Source organism: Urocitellus parryii, chromosome 3, assembly GCF_045843805.1.
Source record: "Urocitellus parryii isolate mUroPar1 chromosome 3, mUroPar1.hap1, whole genome shotgun sequence".
Taxonomy (NCBI): Eukaryota; Metazoa; Chordata; class Mammalia; order Rodentia; family Sciuridae; genus Urocitellus; species Urocitellus parryii.
The window spans coordinates 100,063,515-100,083,840 of record NC_135533.1 but is presented as its reverse complement, the minus strand read 5'-3'; the positions used below and the strand labels follow the sequence as shown (position 1 = coordinate 100,083,840).

The 20,326-nt window shown below is 40.3% G+C and overlaps 2 protein-coding genes across 2 annotated transcripts in view; both read right to left on the bottom strand.

The window, feature by feature from the left end:
- Nucleotides 1-3,360: 3,360 nt before the first annotated feature.
- On the bottom strand, nt 3,361-4,070 carry LOC144253999 (guided entry of tail-anchored proteins factor 1). Its single transcript, XM_077796797.1, has 2 exons — nt 4,053-4,070; nt 3,361-3,932 (listed from the first exon to the last, which is right to left on the bottom strand). Exon 2 carries the CDS (start codon nt 3,930-3,932, stop codon nt 3,510-3,512), a length of 423 nt encoding a protein of 140 aa, XP_077652923.1. The 5' UTR covers nt 4,053-4,070; the 3' UTR covers nt 3,361-3,509.
- Nucleotides 4,071-7,203: 3,133 nt separating this feature from the next.
- Blvra (biliverdin reductase A) overlaps nt 7,204-20,326 on the bottom strand; it is a 38,887-nt gene continuing 25,764 nt past the window's right edge. Inside the window, exons 5-8 of the mRNA XM_026410660.2 lie at nt 19,395-19,492; nt 13,656-13,763; nt 11,604-11,775; nt 7,204-7,857 (exon numbers count right to left, since the gene is read on the bottom strand). Of these exons, the coding sequence (XP_026266445.2) occupies nt 7,599-7,857; nt 11,604-11,775; nt 13,656-13,763; nt 19,395-19,492 (637 nt within the window). The 3' untranslated portion in view covers nt 7,204-7,598. The remainder of the gene's footprint in view (nt 7,858-11,603; nt 11,776-13,655; nt 13,764-19,394; nt 19,493-20,326) is intronic.

The following is a 20,326-nucleotide window of genomic DNA, read 5'->3' as shown; positions in this document are numbered from 1 at the left end:
TCCTTTAACATCTTAACCAAAGAAGATTTCCCAAAGTTTAAAAAAATTTTTGAAAAATATACAGTTTCATATTATTTACACAATATATGAGTACAGGTTCCAATATCATACAAATATTGTAATGTTAGAAACACAGTTGGAAGGTATGATGTAACTCACTGCTTTTAGATGAAAGACTAATGGACAAGTTCTCTTATTTCAACTATCTTTGTTACTTGTTATCCTGATGTATGAACTATTAGGCACCTGAGAGGCTGAAAGACTACTGAACATGAGATGAGCTTCAATACCTTCTATTTTGTTTGATTTTTATTTATTTTTAAAACTTACCACACTTATCTCTTTACAACTTTGCTTCATTCACAGCTAACTTTATTATCACTACCCTAAATGACCAAATAATAACCACATGGACTGTTAATGTATACATGAATCTAAAAATCAAACATAAAAATGAATAGCCAAGTTATATAAGATATATATTTAATCCCAGGCAAGTCCCTATGGCTTCATGAGCAACTTAGATTCTAGAGACAGGGGTCAACACTTCAGTTTCCATGCTCTGAACTATATTTTTAAAAAACATAAAAAAGGACTGACAATAATTGGAATAATTCATCTCTTTGTATTCAAGAAACCTAAAAATTCTAAATTATAGTTTTATTTATACTTAAAATTCTGCATATGCCCATGATCAAGCTTATTTTCAATGCACATTACTTCAATTTTGATGACATGGTTTGTTCTGACAAGTCCTTTTACAAGCTGAACAAAATAAGGAAACTCCTGTAATCCCAGCCACTCAGAAGGCTGAGGTAGGAGAAATGCAAATTTAAGACCAACCTCAGCAATTTAGCAAGGCCCTAAGGACAGCAATTTAGTGAGAACTTGTCTCAAAATAAAACATAAAAGGGGGCCTGGAGATGTGGCTCAGTGGTTAAGTGACCCTGGGTCTAATTCCCCAGTACCAAAAAATAAAAATAGTTAAATAGAATCCATCAAAGGAATTGAGTTTCTGTGTTACCTCCAGGGGTAGTTGCTGGCCTTGTATCTGGCCATTAAAAGGGCTTGGTATAGACTGTTCCTTCTGCCGGGAATGTTTACTCAGTACCTTGTCCATCTCTATGTGCTGAGACAACTCCTCCACCTTCAAATTTCAGCATATTTCACATTCTTTAGGGAATCCTTCCTGACTCCTTGTCCAACTTATCCTCTCCCTAGGGTAAGGTGTGTTTTTGTTGTTGTTCTTGTTTGTTTGTTTGTTTTTAAATACTGGGATTGGGAATTGAACCAAGGGTGCTCTAACCACTGAGATACACCCCTAGTTTTTTTTTTTTTTTACTTTCTTTTCAGGTTTTACTTTTATAACTTAAAAAAGTTACTTTACAAGCACATACATCAGTATTCATAAACACATGGATATCTTGGAGAAATCATAAGAAACTGATAACATGAGAACTCTGAGAAATTGTGTAACAAGATGGTATCCCTTTCTGTTATCTTTTTAATTCAGCCCCATACTTATTATTTACTTAAAAACAAATATACTTTTTGAAAAAAAAAATGACGTGCAACATAAAGGACATTTCTATTTCCCTACGTAATCTCCCCAGACCCTTCATGAACTCTCAGTCTTTCCTCAGTGAGACTCGCCACAATTCCGGCAGCATCAACTGGAAGGCAGAGGGTCTTGTCAGGGCACTTCACACTGATTGGTGGTCCGCGGACGCCCTGGCATGCTGCACCTGGCTGCCCACTGATTTCCGTATGACCATCACTTGAGGCTGTAGCTTGCTGGGAAGGGGAGGGAGGCAGGAGCCTTCCCTGTGCTAAACTCCTAAACTCCGTGGAGGCTGCCACACTCTGGGCGGCCTCCTGGGCCACTCTGTGCTCCTCTCCTGTGGGCTCCTCCTCCTTTACAGCCGAAGCATCTCCTGTGTGGTGTAAGACTCCAGAGCTGCCATCAGGTCCTCCTGATCCTATCTGCTATGAGCACTGCTGCGTTTCCAGGTCTGCACGCGTCATGAAGTAAGGTGGGTGGCTGGGAAAGTCTGCAGTGTCTTGTGAGTTTAAGTTAGTGGAACCTCAAACCCACCCTGGTGGGCCTCAATATGACAATAAACTAAAGGACCAAAGCACTTTGTCTTTTCACAGTATAATCAACTAAAATAATAACGATCTACTTATTAGATCATGAGAAACACAAGAATTAAGAATATGATCTTTGGGCAGGGGGCAGTGATGCACACCTATAATCCCAGCAGCTTGAGAGGCTGACAGGAGGATTGCGAGTTCAAAGCAGTCTCAGCAACGGCAAGGCAGTCAGCCACTCAGTGAGACCCTGTCTCTAAATAAAATACAAAATAGGGCTGGGATGTGGCTCAGTGGTCAAGTGCCCCTGAGTTCAATCCCCAGTACCCACCCCACTAAAAAAGAATATGATCTTTTGAAAACCAGTGACAGAATTTAGCTGTACTGTGCTATGGTTACACACCAAGTTAACAGCCAAGCCTCTCACCACTTGTCAGTTACAAATCGTTTACAGCAAGTAAGTGGTGACAAGGAAGTAAGTAACGCCAGCACTTGCAAATATTTTAATTAGAAAATGTGCCTCAAAAAATAGATTTAGCAGAATTATACTTTAGAGGTCAAACAAGTATCAGGTTCAGATTAATTCAATCAGACTCCCTACTTTGTGTTTTAACTTTGTTCCATTCTACTAAGCATAAATATTAAATGCTTACAAAACATACTTAATTTGAAATGCTTAAATACAAAACAATTCATTATGGTCTCATCAGTACATTTATAAAGCACTGTAATGAAAACTAACAGCTCCAAATAAGTAGATAATATACACTCTGCAAATGTTTATCCAACAAACAACACTTAGACATAGAAAAAGAACAAGCAATGTCAATTAGTGTTATTCTTTCAGTTATACTACATGAGGCAAAAAAAACAAATGTTCAAGTTCTAGTAGTGATAAGATTAAGCTACTTTCTAAACTGGATTAAAAAGTACTTAAATTGTTAGAAAATTTTGACTTTCAAGTTGGCAACAAAATAATGTGCCAAAAGACCAAATCAGTGTTTTAAAGCCAGCGTTAGGTGGTTGATGCACACGTCCCCAACTGCAGAACACTGGGATTCTCACAAGAATCTCACCAAAAGCCCAAGAACATATTCAACAAAAAAACTACCCTGTGTACTCTGGGGTTTTTTTTTTGTTGTTGTTTTTGTTTTTTTTAAGTGGCAATCAGACTTTTAACCTAATAAGAGAACTATTTTTGTAAGTCATACAGCTAGGCCAGGTGTGGTGGGGCACACTTGTAATCCCAGCAACTTGGGAAGGCAGAGGCAGAAGTTTGAGGTCAGTCTGGGCAACTTAGCGAGACCCTGTCTCAAAATTAAAAATAAAAAAGGCTGGAGTTGGGGCTCAGTGGTAAGGAGCCCTGAGTTCGATTTCCAGGACAACAAAACAGTCCCCCAGCAGTGTTCATCTCCTCTTCAGCTGAAAGGGTGAAGTACAATCGCCACAACCTTGTTACAAACTAAAATCCAACAGGTAATTCCAACACCACCTGCTACTCTGGTAGGGAAGGCTACCAGGCGGTCTAGCGGTGTTATCCATTTACTCGGCACAACAACCACGGGGACAGAATAATACTTCCAAATGAGCGAGATCATCAAGGCTGCTTGCAATATGTAGAAAGCAACACTCATCACCCATTTTATCTTGGCTAGTTGAGCTGTCCGTGCTTTCACATGAGTCTCGAGCTTGTCCGTCATCTTGTTGATCTTCCTTTCCAGCCTGGCGTATCTGGCAAACTCGTCCATCATGTTGACCGTGGAGAGCTCTTGCTTCATATCCTGGATCTCTGCCCTCATCTGCGACTCCTGCTCTGCATCCTTCTGCAGCACCCTGGACATCTCACGACGGAGGCCGGCACGATGCTGTGGCCTCCGGGCGGCCAGCCTGGGACCCCTGAGCGCGCCAGCGGGCCCTGCGGCGGTATCCCCACCGGCCCGGGAAAGGCAGGCAGCACTTACGAAGGAGGACAAGGACGGAAGGAGCCACCCCTAGTTTTTCCAATTTTTTTGTTCACTGAGTTGCTGAGGCTGGCCTCCAACATGCAATCCTCCTGCCTCAGCCTACTAAGTAGCTTGAAATGCCATACATGTTTAAAATCTTTATAGCCCTATTCACCACTATGCTTGGGTATTTATTATTTAATAAGTATCATTATTTATTTAATAAAAATTCCTTACTAGTCTATAAGCTTCAAGAGACTTTGATGTGCACACAGTCACCATAAGATCCTATTAAAATGCAGATTCTGATTAAGTAAGTCTGAGATAGGCCTGAGAATTTCCATTGCTGATAGCATCCTTACCTCACCAATGCCAGATTAAAGTGTAGTCAGCATCCCACACTTCCAGAATCAAAGGTTCAGCTCTCTTGGGCCTCTTGTTCCCTACCCTTCTCTAGTGTCACAACCACTGGGCAAGTTTATCAAAGTTTTTTCCAAAAATCAGCCTTATGATGTGCTCTAGTGTCACTAGCTAATGTATCTTCTCTCTTTTCTTTAATCTGATTTTAAAAAAATACTTTTTTTAGTTGTATATGGACACAATACCTTTATTTTGTTTATTTATATCTTTTATGTGGTGCTGGGATTGAACCCAGTGTCCCATGCTTGGCAAGTGCTCTACCACTGAGCCACAACCCTGGCCCCTTAATCTGATTTCTTATCAGGATTCTCAGGGTCCCACAAAGAATTCCCTCCAATTCTGGGGAACAATTAAGGTAAAAAGAAAGAGGTAAAATCTTAAAGATTTAGTTTTAATATAAAGCTGACTGAGGAATGCTTAATACGTTTGCTAATCTGCCCTGCCTTTGAGGAATCAGCAACTTTATTCTTTTTTTTTTTTTTAGTTGTAGATGGACATAATACCTTTATTGTATTTGTTTATTTTTATGTGGTGCTGAGGATGGAACTCAGTGCCTCAAACAGGTGAGACGGGCGCTCTATCACTGAGCCACAACCCCAGCTCAACAACTTTATTGCAGCTGTCAGTTACACTCCTGGTCAATCTGTCCTGGTCACAAACCACATAAACAAGTGGAGAACTCTCATGTATCTTAAAGATGTCAGTTCAGAGAGAGAGGGTGCTGGGTTTCATGGGATAACTTCTTATCTTTACAAGCAGGACACTCCTGTCATAGAGAGAGGGTCCAAGGGACAGAGGGAGTCAAGGGCACTACTGCAGTGACTCTCACCTGGAGACATCAGGCCCTCCTAGAGAGCCCCCAGTACTTATGGGTAGTATAAAGTAAGACAAAAGGTTTTTTCTTTACATTGAATTGAGAAAATGGGTACTTGTAGATTTTTTCTTGACACTCTGGGAGAGAAATTATGATGGGGATGGGGTGCCACCTTCCGAAGAAAGAGTACTTGGGAAATACTGCAGTAGCATGGAGCCAGGCGTGGTTACTAAGCAGAACTGGCCCAGCAACCTCACAGAATACTTAGGGAATTGTAAAGAGCAAAGTAAGGCTGTTTCTCCATCATTTGGGTTGTTTTCTTCCATTTCTTCTTTCTTCTGCCTCTGCAGTTCTCATCAATGAGTAAAATAAATGGATGTTTTACTTTGAATCTTCTGACCAAAGCAATGATGAGTAGTCATCAATACCAATTAGTATTCACGCGGCCCATGACAGACTCTCTGCTACCAGACTTTAGTCAGGCTCCTCTGAACTCTCTTTTCAGGTATCCTGAGCCTTGGGACTTCTCTATCTTGCCATGGCCCAGGTTCAGCAAAGTTCCTACTAAATTTACTTGGTAAGAGTCCCCACTCTTGGTGTCTGACCACTCAACATCTGATCAAATTTCTCCTCTACCACCACTGGAATCAAGTCACCCCAGTCACCCAGCCTGCCTTCAGTTACAATTCTGTCAATTTGGCTTAGCTAGAATTCCCCTTAGTCATGATCATTTTTTAAAAATTTTCTACCCAATGGCCCCTATCCTGCTTATGGGCTATGAAAACAGCACTGACCCATGCTGTATGTGAAATTGAGCCGAGTTTTAGACTTGAGTTCACATTCCCTATTGTAATAATGCCTGTATTAAATCTGTTTTCACTATGTTAATCTCTGTCTAGCTCTTGTTTTGACACCTACTCCCAAAATCATATAAGGTCACTATTTTTTTTGAGATAGCAGAATTACCAAAGTCAAATGGGAAAGGTGGATTCATTGCATTTTAATGATCAAATATGTTTGATATTTACCTCATGCTAGATGCTACACAGGGTATCAGACACACACTATCCCTCCCCTCTTGGGACATTTGATGTGGGCAATAAAACAAAAGAACCAACTGATCAATGTTTATTACAAACCTTTTGCATATGATAATAACTTTAAGGACCTTTAAAATCACAAATTAATACATTTGACTGCTTTACCTTGAGGGACTATGGTGATGGAATAAAAGCAGAGTAGCAAATAGAGCTGGACTCCATCACTGCCCTCATAGCTCCTAAACTGGTTTAACGTCATGTTGGCCAGTGGGGAGTGGATATGAATTTCAGAGAAAATGGAACAGGATCAACAATGAAATGAAAAGAGCAGCTTCCTGACACAGGGCAGCAGAGCCTGACCTGACATGAGCAGCCAAGGCTGCACACAAGTTGTGGATGCAACTTGATGCCTCTTCTTTATCTCAATCTTACCTCCTCCAGACCGCCATCTTACTTCAACTGAAACCAGTGATTCCACTCCTCTATTAAATGACATCTTCAGTGCATTTGTGCTAACAAATGAAACCCCAGGTTTCATTTATAGGTTCCCTCCAATCAGATTTCCCTCTTCAAGACCCTTATGTTCCAGCAACACTGTTCCTGGGGGCTCTCCAGGCTGCTTCTTGCTCCCATTCCTTCGCTTAGGCCAACCCTCCACCAGGAATGTCCTTTCCCCCAGCCGAGCCATTTGTCAGCAAGAACATTTTTGGAAATCTGAATGCTTCTCCAGGTCCACTGTGCATATCTTTTACTGACACCATTATGTCATAATGACCTGTTTGTGTGGCTGGTTCCCTTTTGACACTGTGAGTTGATGAATGCAATGGCTATATTTTATTAATTTTAGAATTCCCAAGCACCCAACAGAGAGTCACCCAGTGAATGCTTATGGAGGACAATAAAAATCTTTAATGCAGGAAAGAGTTTAAGGCAGCATTTGGTAGTGGTTCAGATCACAGGTAGGCTTAAAAGTCCAGTTCTGCTATTTACTATCTGGTTGACTTGAAACAAGGTTTTCTGGTTCATTAATGAGAGGCATGCCCACGCCCTTCTCATAGGGCTGTGGGGAGGAGTAAATGAAAACAGCATACAGAGCATTTGGCTCAGCTCAACCAAGGTAAGTTCTTTCCTCATCCAAACTGCATAGTCCCAATCCAAAATATCACCCCAAAGCAACTACTACAGTAAGATAATCCTGTTTTTAGCTAATGTTTAATTATAAGAATAAAGGTCAATTCTTGATAAACATCAAACTCTGATCCGATCTGAGAGCCCTGGGTCACTTCCTCCTCACTTCTTTGGAAGGCAGTATTTCTGGATTTCTTCTGCAAGAGACAGGCAGTGCAGGATGCGCTTCTTTTCAGCCGCCAGTTCCTTCTCAGAGAACTGGCCTAAGAGTTTCTGGACAAATATATTTTGATCTTTTAGGAAAATGTTCTTATTGACACCTACATTTGGCACATTCTCCAGGGACCCAGATTTGAAATGGAAGCTTAAATATCTGTTTCGTTTTAGACCAGGTCCTTTCTCTTCAATCCATGACAGTGGACTGCAAAGACAAGAGAATCTTATTGTTAAAGGTTACACGGGAATGGAAATAGGTGTTTGTTGGCACCTGACCTCCTGGTATGGGTCTGCATTTGGTACCCACCTTCCCTGCAGCTGTGGCTCAGTATGGTGGCTCAGTGGCATCCTGATCTCCACCACCTCTCATGGGTGGCTGTGTTTCCAACTTTACTGCCAAACAGTTATTTATGCATGTTTGCTACTGGGCAGGTGGATTTTTTGAAAGACTTTTGTGTAAATGTCAGTTTGTTCTTATAGATCCTTTAAGGGGATCCTGATATGGACCAGATGACAGCTACCTGGATTGTGTGCAAACTGTTTGTTTCCTTGGTGTATGTATTATTGATAAGGACAAATTCTTAGACTTCTGTCATCAGAAACTCAAAAGAAGTCTCTGAACTCAAACATATGCCAAACAATACCCACCACTAGTTAACAAAGAACCTCCATTTCTGTTTCATATTTCTGGTTGGGGTTCACATCAACACTCATAAAAATCTACAATCCAAGTAGGATAAACTTGCCCAGTCTCTCTCCTTTCCCTGAGTTGTTTCTCTCTTTAGGGAAGATAAGAATTAATGATACCTGCTTATAGAACACTGAGCTATCTCTTAAGTAGAATTGACTTACAAGTAAATAGCTTCACTGAATATTATGATAGAAATCTACTTTTGTAATTTTTTTTTGTTTTTACAGTGCTGGGGATTGAACCCAGGGCCTTGCACATACCACTGACTTCCACTCCCAGCCCTGCTCTTTCAAATATACTATAAAAAACCCATAAAACAATAATTTAAGTATTTTTAAAATGGAAAAAGATTTTCACAAATTCTTGTACCTAAGTAAACACATCTTCAGTTTAACAATATTTTCAAATATTTATCAATATACATAAGGTATGTATATGGCACATAAACCCTAAAACAATAAGATTCCCCCTCTTTGGTACTGGGGATTGAACCCAGGGCCTTGGGCATGCGAGGTAAGCACTCTAATACAAAATTACACCCCCAGCCCCTTTTAAAATTTTATTTTGAGACAAGGTCTCATTAAATTGCCCTAGGCTGGCTTCAAATTTCATGATCTGCTTCATCCTCCCAAGTAGCTAAGATGACAGGCATGGGCCACTGTACCTGGTAACAATGTTTGATCATTTCTTTTGCTTATTTAAAAATAATTTAATGATCATGTATATTCTGCCATTGTTTTTCTACATATATGATTGATTATATAATTTTTTACTATTGCTAAATATATGCACCCTTTCCAATTTTAAATTTTGGATACCTGAATTCAACATCTTCACATATGTCAATGTGTGGGTACATTCATATGTCAATTTGGCACACATATATATCTTTCCCTTCTCTTTTTTTTGTAACAAAGTCCTAAGAGTGAAATGAAAGGTGTTGATCATCATTAACACTCTTTGCTTTCTCTTTTCTTTCACTACTGGGATGAGCCAGGGTCAAGGACAAGGTAATTTTGTTGGACTGTTGAATTCAGTGATAGAGCTGGCAGTGTGAACAGGAATGGTGTTAATCCTAAACATACATCACATGGGGCCTGGGATTTCTACTCCCTACTATTTGTCTGCAGGATGTCAAGCCTGGGGTGAGCAGGCGGATGAGCCATGGTAAAGAATACAGGGAAATCACCATCATCCTTTTTTTGTTATTTGCTTCCAGAATGGTGTGCCATAATAATGCAGCGGGATTCAGCAAAAGGATTGCAAGGAGGACACTGAAGATTGTTTTGGGTGTTGCAGGAAGCACAAGGCTGCCTCCAACTTGAGTGGATAATTCCCTTTTGTGTTGACCTGATTAGATTAAGGAACAGCTAAAAACCTGGAAAAGCATTATTTTCGAGTGTGTCTGTGAGGGTGTTTCCAGAGGAAGTTAGCATGTGAGTTTGGGTGGACTCAATGGGAAAGATCTGCTCTCAATGTGGGTGGGTAACATTCAACCAGTCAGGACCCTGGAGTGCACACAAAAGGCTAATTGGATTCTTCCCCTGAGAGCGGGGGCATGCTTGTCTCCTGATTTGTACTTTCTAAGTCCACGTTCTCTGGTCGTTGAACATAACACCAATGGACCCCTTCCTAGTTTCTCAGGCTTTCAGCCCTGAACCAAGAGTTACACTCTGGGGTTCCCTGATTCTGAGGCCTTTGGACTTGTACCGAGCCATGGTTACCAGATCCTGGGGTCTCCAATCTGTAGACAGTTTATCATGGGACTTCTTTACATGAGCCAATTATTTAATAAATACCCTCTAATCTATTTATATACAAATCATATTGGTTTTGTCTTTGGAGAACCTTGATATACTGGGGGAAGGTTAGCCCTCTCCTGGGTTAACCTTACCAAGACCAACACTGGAGTGTAGGACAATGCTTAAGAGGAAGAGATCTGAAGTGCATAAAATGGGGGCCACAGTGTAGCCACACATGCAGGAAGATACCAGGAGAGAAGATTATAGAACAACTTCCACATTTTGTGGCCTTGTCTTCTAAAAATCTGGAAAGTTTTACTCTTTTCTACTTGAAGGTTTAAGTGAGAACCCTGGCTATGGGCACTTCCACTTGGTGGAGTGGAGCTAAGGAGAGGGCCTGCTCCATTCATATGCTGGGCTGGGACAGCAACTGATTCCAGGCATTCCAACAAAAACACAGGCCTAAGTTCGCAGGCAGTTTCTCTGGAACTCCTCTCTCTCTCTGATAACCTTCATTTGCAAATATTTGCAGGATAAGATGGTTTCTTTCCCACCAGAAACAACATGCTGTATCAAGAGAACATAAACCCAGCAGGGTCCAACCTGCTCTGAAGAACTAAGTTCAGCTAGTTTTCTGTGCTGAAAGTAATTAAATGTTTCCTGTGTGCTTAGTACTAGCCCACAAATCAAAAATTCCTATTCAGGTCTGTCAAAGATTCCAGGAAACAGCCATTATATTGATCAAGTAAGTAAAACTATAGGGATCAAGCCATCATAAAAATTAATGACAGTTACAAACTCCACCAAAAAGTTGGTCTCACTTCATCTAAAATTAACTCTCCTGGCTAGTTTTGAAAGTTCACAGTGCAGCCTTGCAAATGTTCCAGAATGTGATAACAAAGATTAACTTTAATATAACTTATTCCTTTATTTTGACAGTGGATAAAAATAAATCTGGGGTATTCCAAACTGCTTTATCTTCCTAAGAAAATTTTTCATGTCTTTCCAAATAACATGGAGTCTTAAGGTTTAAGTGATAGAAGATGTCAAGATGTTTCTGTTCCTCTATTCCCGTCTCAGTAAAAATGAAGTAATCTTAGATGGGTACAGTATCGCACACCTGTTGTCCCAGTACTTGGGAGGCTGAAGGAGGAGGAGGATCACTTGAACCCAGAAGTTCAGGGCCAGCCTGGGCAACAAAGTCGGACTCAATCTCTTAAGTAAATTAATAAATAATAAAGCTGGTATTAATTACATGAGTGTCTTAAGACAATCTGCTTGAATTTTGAAAGCTGCTCTTCACTTACTGGCAAATGAGTTTTTGTTGGTCTTTGCCTCAATTGCTGCTGTGAGGATGAAAAGAGGTAACATGAGTGAAATCACAGTTCCTTACCTGCAGTAGCAGACAGATCTGGAGTTGAAAGACAGTGAGAGTTCTCAGGGCTCCCTCGAGGGTCACCCTTTTGGACAACTGAGGAGATCCTGAAGTTTGCTTCTCCTCAGTTTCTCAGGACTTACCATTTGTTTTCGGTCTCCAAGTGCACAGTCATTTTCATATACTGATCTTCTTTTCGCTCTTCCAAAGTGGCAGACACAAGGGAGAGCTCCCCAAAGAGAGAGACCAGCCAGGTCAGGCGAGAGATGCCACTGAATGCAGGGAAGCCAAACCGTTCTTTTTCCAAAGGGCCAGCTGTAGGGAATCACAGACACCATGGGAACTGGGAATAAAGGGCTGCCAGATGAAAAACAAGACCCAGAACACATTGGGGAGTGAAAAAAAAACAGGGCCAGGTGATCAGGACAAGAGACCAGGCCTTATGGGGTGGGTGTGCACAAAGATTAACAGGTGGGTAAATGTAAACTCTTTCACAAAAGGATCTCCTTTATTTTTTAAATAAAATTCAGTCTTGTTAGTAAAGTAAGAAATTCTGCTGGCAACAGCAGTCACTCCAGACAAAGAGAACAATAAAAAAGTTTTGGGTTTCTAATATATTCAATGCATTTATGTACATATACATAGATAATTGCATATCCATCCATACATTTCCTCTTCTATTAGTGATTACAAGTCATCTGATAAAAGTTGAAGAACAGGGGTATTTTATCCCTGAAATCCAGGATCATATCAATACCATATATGTAAATGGCAATGGGGCAAAGGTCACAATAGCTTGAAAGGCTGAGAGAATAGTAATAACTTTAAGCTAGTTTAACATCAATAAAGTTGGTCTAGTGTGAAATATTTTCTTGGTCTTTATAATCTTGTGTTAAGGGAAAAAAAAAGCACACCTAATATCTGTGTATAAATTGTTTGGTCACAAACAATACTGCTTCACTCTGCCCAAGCCCAAATATTAAAACATGACCTAAATTTAAAAGTCTTCATATCTGAGTCCTTATATATTATAAACCAAACATGTCTTGAGACTTCGAAATTCACCTAACATAATGGGTATGTTTTAAAAATAGTTATAAATAAAAGCAAACAAACATTAGTGAAATCTTTAGGATCGAAGTATCAGTTTTAGAAAGGAAAAAAGCTTCCTTTGTACAGATCACCAATTGCTCTAGTCCTGAGTCCTGAGCAGCCGCTAGAAGCTTGAGCCACACAAAGTCCAACCTGTCTCTATCAAAGGACCGGTGTCTGAACATGGTGAAGCTATTCCTCTCTGAGCTAACATTTCTTCACCTATATTATGAGGGTAATAAATACCCACTTTATGGGACTCTCACGAATTAAGAATGCTTGTCACATTCTTAGCATAGTTCCATATACAAGTCAATGGTTATCCCTGGTTGCCACAACTTTCATGTCATTTTCAAGAAGGAAGATAGATTTCAAAAAGAGGTTCCATTGTACAGTCTGGAAATTCATGCAGGGATAATTGGTCTTACAATTAAACAATACCTGGCCATGAAGGGGTCTGCTTTTTCTAATGAAAGCCCTCAGGCAAGATGGCCCTGATATCCCAGAGTATAGCCAGATAAGGAGTCCATCCAAAGTGCCACAAGAGCAGGTGGCTACATTATACTCACTTCCTATTGCTAACAGCTGCTCAAAGAATGACCAACATAAAGTCAATATTCCAATATATAGTAGACAAAATACTGTAGTTGCAGGCCAATGTACCTGTAACTTGCTGGAGGAAGAAAGGGGCCATGCATATTCTCTTTTCTCTGCAAGGAGAAGTATAAAAATATTCTTCATTCCAAGCACCCATCTCCCAGTCCTTTTTAAAAGAGTTTTCATGTACAACCTCCTCTAGAAACATAATCTCCAACCAAAGATTTCAGAAGGGAAAATTTTGCTAAATAAATTGAAATGAAAGTATAAATTTGCATAAGATTTCTAATATACTTTTTGAGGCCCATGAAGCAATGAAATCTTTATAAGAAAATGAATAAAAATAGGTATTTTATTGCTCATGGAAGCATAGGGAAATTATATTAAATTGGCCTATGGTCAGAAAGTCTTTAGCAGAAATCAATCCTAGCTCACATCCTAGAGAGATAGTAAGGAATCCAGCTGGCCTTCTGACCTCTTTGACCTTGATCCTTCCTAAAACTGACCTGTGAAGAGGAGAGACCCTTTCAGCAGTTCTTTTCCCACCACTTCTTTTTTCAGGAAAGCAAATTCCTCCATCAACAGTTCAATATGTTCCTCATGCAAAACTTTTCCTGTTTTGACAAAAATAGAATATGAAAGGCTGTCACTAACAGTTCTGTATAATCCTGGGATTATGTCTATTTTTCTTCAGAGGACACACAGAATTTAAAATAACTCCCTGGGCATACGGATGGCTACACCACGTACTACACACTTACACACCCTAGATGAAGTAGGTTCTAAGCCAAAGCTTACAGCAGAAATGAAAATTAAGGGAGCAGAATTGTATCCACCTGTCCTCAAAGGCAAAATAAGACCAGGGAAGTGTTTGAGAGCCAGCAGGGAGCTAGCTCATGTTCTAGACAGTAGGGGGCAGTGCAGCATAAAAAGCTAAAGCAGAAGAAAATGAACTATGAAGATTGAAGGGAGATAACATGACTATTCAAAGAATTGGAAGAACTACATGATTTTTTAAAAACGATCCTTCCTCCAAGGAAGGAGAAAGTCTTACATAGATTAAAATAAAGCCATTAAATTTTTTTTTTTTTTTTGCCCTGGTGGACTTTTTGTATCTGGGTCAGAAGCTTTGTAAAATATTAAAACTATTTTGTGATTAAGGGCAAAGTATAGTTGTGATCGACAATTTCACTGAAGCAGAATCTGGGCCACTAGAAGTTGCTCCTGGGACACCTGTCTTTGTCCAACCCAGCATCACAGGAAACACTACCAATGTTCTCAGCTTATCTGTACCCCAGGAGTGAGCAGGTATGAATCCCTCTCAGTTGGCCTCCTAGCACATTTCCATGGCAACAGGAGTATTTTCAGATACGCAGAGGCTTTCTAGCACAAAATGGCTTAGTTTGTAGAAACTAAATGGCACAACCCTGTCTGCAATAAATAGAAGCTTCTCTACTTGTGGGTAGTTCTGTCTATACTCTGAGGGGTCCCTGGGCAGCAGGGAAATTGGATTGTATTTGGAAGCATGCTGTGTTTCCATACCTGTGGCTATTAAAGAAGCTTTACATCTTCTTTTTTTTTTTTTTTTAAAGAGAGAAAGAGAGAGAGAGAGAGAGAGAGAGAGAGAGAGAGAGAGAGAGAGAGAGGGAGAATTTTTTAATATTTATTTTTTTTTTAGTTATTGGCGGACACAACATCTTTGTTTGTATGTGGTGCTGAGGATCGAACCCGGGCCCGCACGCATGCCAGGTGAGCGCACTACCACTTGAGCCACATCCCCAGCCCCAAGCTTTACATCTTCTAACTGCATCATTTTTTTTCCCATTCACTCCATGCTTTATTGTGATAAAACACAGTAACCATAGGGTGTATGTGTGTATGCACACACACATACTCATATACGTATACTCTACATTTTAAAACTGAAAGGGCCTAAAAGCAGAGACATCTGAAAACAATAAACATACTTAGCATCTAAATTTTAGCATCTATATATCATTGGCCATTGGAGAAACGGCTAATTCCAGGGCTGAGGCAGAGAACAAGAGTAGCCTAAATCATTTTGTGCGGAAAGCAGGAAGATACTCAAAGAATAATGGAAACATAACAACCTTCACCAAGCAGCATCATCAGTAATGGAACATTTTGAATTGGGTGCCACCTGATAGAATGCAATGTGAAAAACACATTACTATTACTATGCAAGAAAGAAGTAGAGAGTAGAATGATGATTACCAGAAGGTGGAAAGGGTAGGGGGAGTAGAGATGGGGAGAGGTTGGTCAAAAGGTAAAAAGTTACAGTAAGATATGAGGAATAAGTCCATGGCACAGTAGGTCAACTATAGTCAATAAAAATTTATTTTACATTTCAAGATAGCTAGAAGAAAGGATTTTAAAATATTTTAACAGAAAAAAACATGTTTGAGGGCTGGGGATGTGACTCAAGTGGTAGCACGCTCGCCTGGCATGTGTGAGGCCCGGGTTCGATTCTCAGCACCACATACAAACAAAGATGTTGTGTCCGCGGAAAAACCGAAAAATAAATATTGAAATTCTCTCTCTCTCTCTCTCTCTCCTCTCTCTCCTCCCCCCCCAAATAAATAAATAAATAAAAGGAAATGCTAGTCAATTATCTTTAAAAAAAAAAACATGTTTGAGGTGATGGGTATACTAATTACCCTTATTTGATCACTGTACAATATATACATGTATCAAAATAACCCTGTTCCCATAACTTTGTAAATTATCAATTAAAAATAAAATAAAACCACTTCCTCAAATTAAATAAAGGTCAAAGTTTATTCAGATTTTTAGTTTTTACCCAACATGCCTCTTCTGTTTCAGAATCCCACATTACATTTAGTTATCATGTCTCCTGGTACTCTTCTTGGGTTGCCAAGTTTCTCAGGCTTTTCTTGTTTCTTAATGACCTTGACAGTTCTGAAGAGGATTGATCAGATATTTTGTAAAATTTCCCTCAACTGAGAGTTGTCTGGTATTTTTCTCACGATTAGATTGGGTTATGTGTTTTAGGGAGGAAGACTACAGAGGCGAAAGGCCATTTTCATCTTTCACATCAAGCGTACGTGCTATTCATATGACTCATGTTGACACTGACCTTGCTCATCTGGTGAGGTAGTGTTTCTTCAGTGTAAAAATACTCCTAGCCCCTCCTTTCTATACTGTAGTCTTTGGAAGAACACTACTATATACAAGGCATTATCTTTTTTGAAGAAAATTTAACCTATTATACTGTCTAGTGTTGGCTATACTTTGGCTCTGAAATGCCTGCCAAAGCCCTGTGTTAAAGGCTGCATTGCAGTCATAGTGCTACTAAGAGGTGATGGGATCATGGAGGCGGGGTAGTGGAAGGAAGGTAGGTCATTGTGTAAAGGGGATAGAGAGACCTTCTCCATTTCCCATCTGTCTTTGCTTCCTGGCTGGTAAAGGGAACAGGCTTCCTCTGTCATGCACTCCTGCCACGATGTACCACCACACACCCAAAGCAATACAGCCAAGTGACCATGGACTTGAAACCTCTGAAACTGTGAGCTAAAATAAAGCTTTCCGCCTTGTAAGTTGATTGCCTCAGGTATTCTGCCATGCTAACATACTATTGTTCCACATTCTACTTTGCTCATATTTTTTTAATGTTTAACTTGTTCCTCTATCCCTATATTTTCTGTTAACTAAAAGTTTGATTTAAATGTCATTATGTCTAGATAAACATTTTGCAAGAATACCAGATGGCTGGTGATGTCAGATTGATTCATATTGGCTATCATTTTGGTTAATATAAAGCTCCTTATAATAATAGTACACTTTCTTCCCTTTGCAATTAGCAAGAAACCTGTGAGACATATTGTGGCACCTTGTACTTTCTTTATAGACATCTGTATCCTAAGAAATCACACAAGATGTGATGACCATAAAGCTCCCCCTACTTTCATTCACCTCTGTATTCATTCATCTGTTTGTTCATTCCAAAGACACCTACTAAAGGCCTACTGAGTTCCAGGCAGTGTTTAGCTGCTGGGGCTATAGAAGTAGAAGATGGGCCCTGGCCTAGAGGAGTATATCCCAGTGTTTGAAAATGACAATCAAAAGTTTCAATAGGGCTGGGGCTGTAGCTCAGTGGCAGAGTGCTTGCCTAGCATGCATGAGGCACTGGGTGCACTTCTTAGCAACACATAAAAATCAACAAATAAAATAAAGGCATTCTGTCCATCTACAACTATAAAAACATTTTTAAAAAATTCAGTAAAGTATGATCTGTCTACAATGGTGTAAGCAAATACTTGTTGCTACACAGGTTTGAATATGGTTTGTCCTAACCAAACTCATGTTGAGGCTTGGGTCCCAATGTAGCAGTGTTGAGAGGCATCTGCACCTCTGTGAATGGATGAATGCTTTTCTCATGTGTGTTCTTGCTCTTTTGGGAAATGAACTGGCTAAATGAAGAAGCCCCATTCTTTCTTTGTACATGCCAGTTTGTCTTTCTACTTTCCCCCATGTATGCAGCTGCAGGAGAGCCTCACCAGAAGCCAAACAGATGCAAACACCTGATCTTGGACTTCTGGCCTCCACCACTATAAAGTAAAAACAAAGTTCTCTTCTTTATAAATTATCTAGTCTCAAGTGTTCTATTATAGCAACAGAAAGTAGATTAAAACACCCATTTCCTAGGGTTTCTAGGAGAATTAAGCATATGAAATACTTCAAAGTTTCCAAGCTCCCGGCATGTAACATTACAGTTGCTCCTTTTGTGAAACAACAAAGACTAAAGTATGCAAATAAGATATTTGCGTATTTTCCATTAACAATGTAAGTATCACATACATAAGACGAAAATAATGTCATGATACTAGCACAGTAGGAGCCAATTTATCTTTCTTCATTAGAGTAAAAGTTTGCAAATACCTTTCCCTCTGGCCTCCATGTACTGCCCTCTGTGTGCCTACAGTGTGGGAGTAGGAAGGATCTTGGGAGCCCATAATACCAATATGGCCTGGAAAATATATCTGAGCTGGGCACGATGGTGCACACCTGTAATTCCAGCAAGTTGGGAGGCTGAGGCAAAAGGATCACAAGTTGAAGACCAGCCTCAGCAATTTAGCAAGGCCCTAAGCAACTTAATGAGCTCCTCAAAAAAAAAAAAAAAAAAAAAAAAAAAGGGTCAGGGCTGCTGAGCACAGTGGCACACGTCTGTAATCCAGCAGCTTCAGAGGCTGAGTCAGAATGATCGCAAGTTCAAAGCCAGCTTCAGCAAAAATGAGGTGCTAAGCAACTCAATGAGACCCTGTCTCTAAATAAAAATACAAAATAGGCCTGGGGATGTAGCTTAGTGGCCAAGTACCCCTAAATTCAATCCCCAATACTAAAAAAGAAAGGGTGAGGGCTATGTGCCGTGGTGCATACCTGTAATCCCAACAGCTCTGGAGACTGAGGCAGAAGGATCAAGAGTTCAAAGCCAGCCTCAGTAACAATGAGGCCCCAAGCAACTTAGTGAGGCCCTGTCTCTAAATAAATACAAAATAGGGCTGGGGATGTGGCTCAGTGGTTAAGTGTTCCTGGTATGCAAAAAAAAAAAAAAAAAAAAAAAAAGGTTAGGGACACAGGGATATGGATTGGTGGTAGAGTACCCTTGGGCTCAATCCCCAGTATCAAAAGAAATATATATATCTGAGATTGATTAAATTTGAAAGGAGTAATGATTGACAATGGAACGATTTTGGTTTGGCTCTCAAATGTCCTTCAAAGGTTTGATGTACAATGTAGCAATGTTCAGAAATGGGGCTTTTGAGAAGTGATTGGATCATGAGGGCTGTGACCTCATCAATGGATCACTCCATTGATGGGTTAATGAATGACTGGACTATTGAGAGGTGGTTAAAAACTGTAGGAGGTAGGCCCTGCTGGAGGAGGATCACTGGAGATGTGCCCTGAAAAGATATATCTTGTCCCCAGCCTCACCTCACTTGCTCTTTTTGCTTCCCAGATCCCAGGAGGTAAGCAGATGCTCCCTACTGTGATGCTGTTTAATAGTCTCAGAAACAACAGAGCCTAGTGACTATGGATTGAAACCTCTGAAACTGTGAGCCACAGTAAACCTTTCCTTCCTTGAGAACATTTTTTAAGGTATTTTGTCACAACCATGGAATACTGACTAACACAGGTACCACAGGTATTCTGGAGGCAGAAGCTCTTACTAAGTGGGTCTGTATTCAAGACAACGCATACATCACCTTTCTGCTCGGCCAGCTCCCACAATTCCTGAGCTGCTGCTAAAGACAGCGTCATGGGATATTCCACAAGGACATGCTTGCCAGCATTCAGGAACTTCCTTTGGGAAAGGAGAAATACAGGGAAAAAACATTCAAATAAGCTTCACTGAAATGCTCTGCATGAGAGAGAACAGAATGCTGTAAATGCAAGAGAGTCTCTGTAAATATATCATGATGGGGCCAAGAGTCAGTGTCAGAGAATATGGAGGAAGAATTATATCTAATATATGGTTTTTTTCCTAGTACTGAAGATTCAACCCAGATTCTTGCACATGCTAGGGAAGCACTCTACCACTGAGGTACATCCCCAGCCCTTTTTAAAAATTTTATTTTGAGACAAAGTCTTACTAAGTTGCAAAGTTATCCAGGCTGGCCTGGAACGAGTTGAATTCTTCTGCCTCAGTCTATGGTGTAGCTGGGATTATAGGTGTATACTAACCACACCTGGCTGGATATTATTATCTTGATAGTAGGGTATAAGTATTTACAAGCACAAAGTTATATGATCACTTTTAAAGAAAATAAACTCTGGTGCCAGAGAACTTTAAGGGAACCTATGGAACAGCACAGTAGTAGCAGCTGGAGTTCTGTGTAAGAATCTACTCAGGGGGCTGGGGATGTGGCTCAAGCGGTAGCGCGCTGGCCTGGCATGCGTGCGGCCCGGGTTCGATCCTCAGCACCACATACCAACAAAGATGTTGTGTCCGCCAACTAAAAAATAGATATTAAAAATTCTCTCTCTCTCTCCTCTCTCACTCTCTCTTTAAAAAAAAAAAGAATCTACTCAGGAATTCAGCTGGACTTTCCTGTTGGCTGCCAAGTTCTTTCTGGGATTCCTTCTTCTGCATTGGGTCACACCAAATGCTTAAAAGGCTCTAGGCTAAGCATTCACA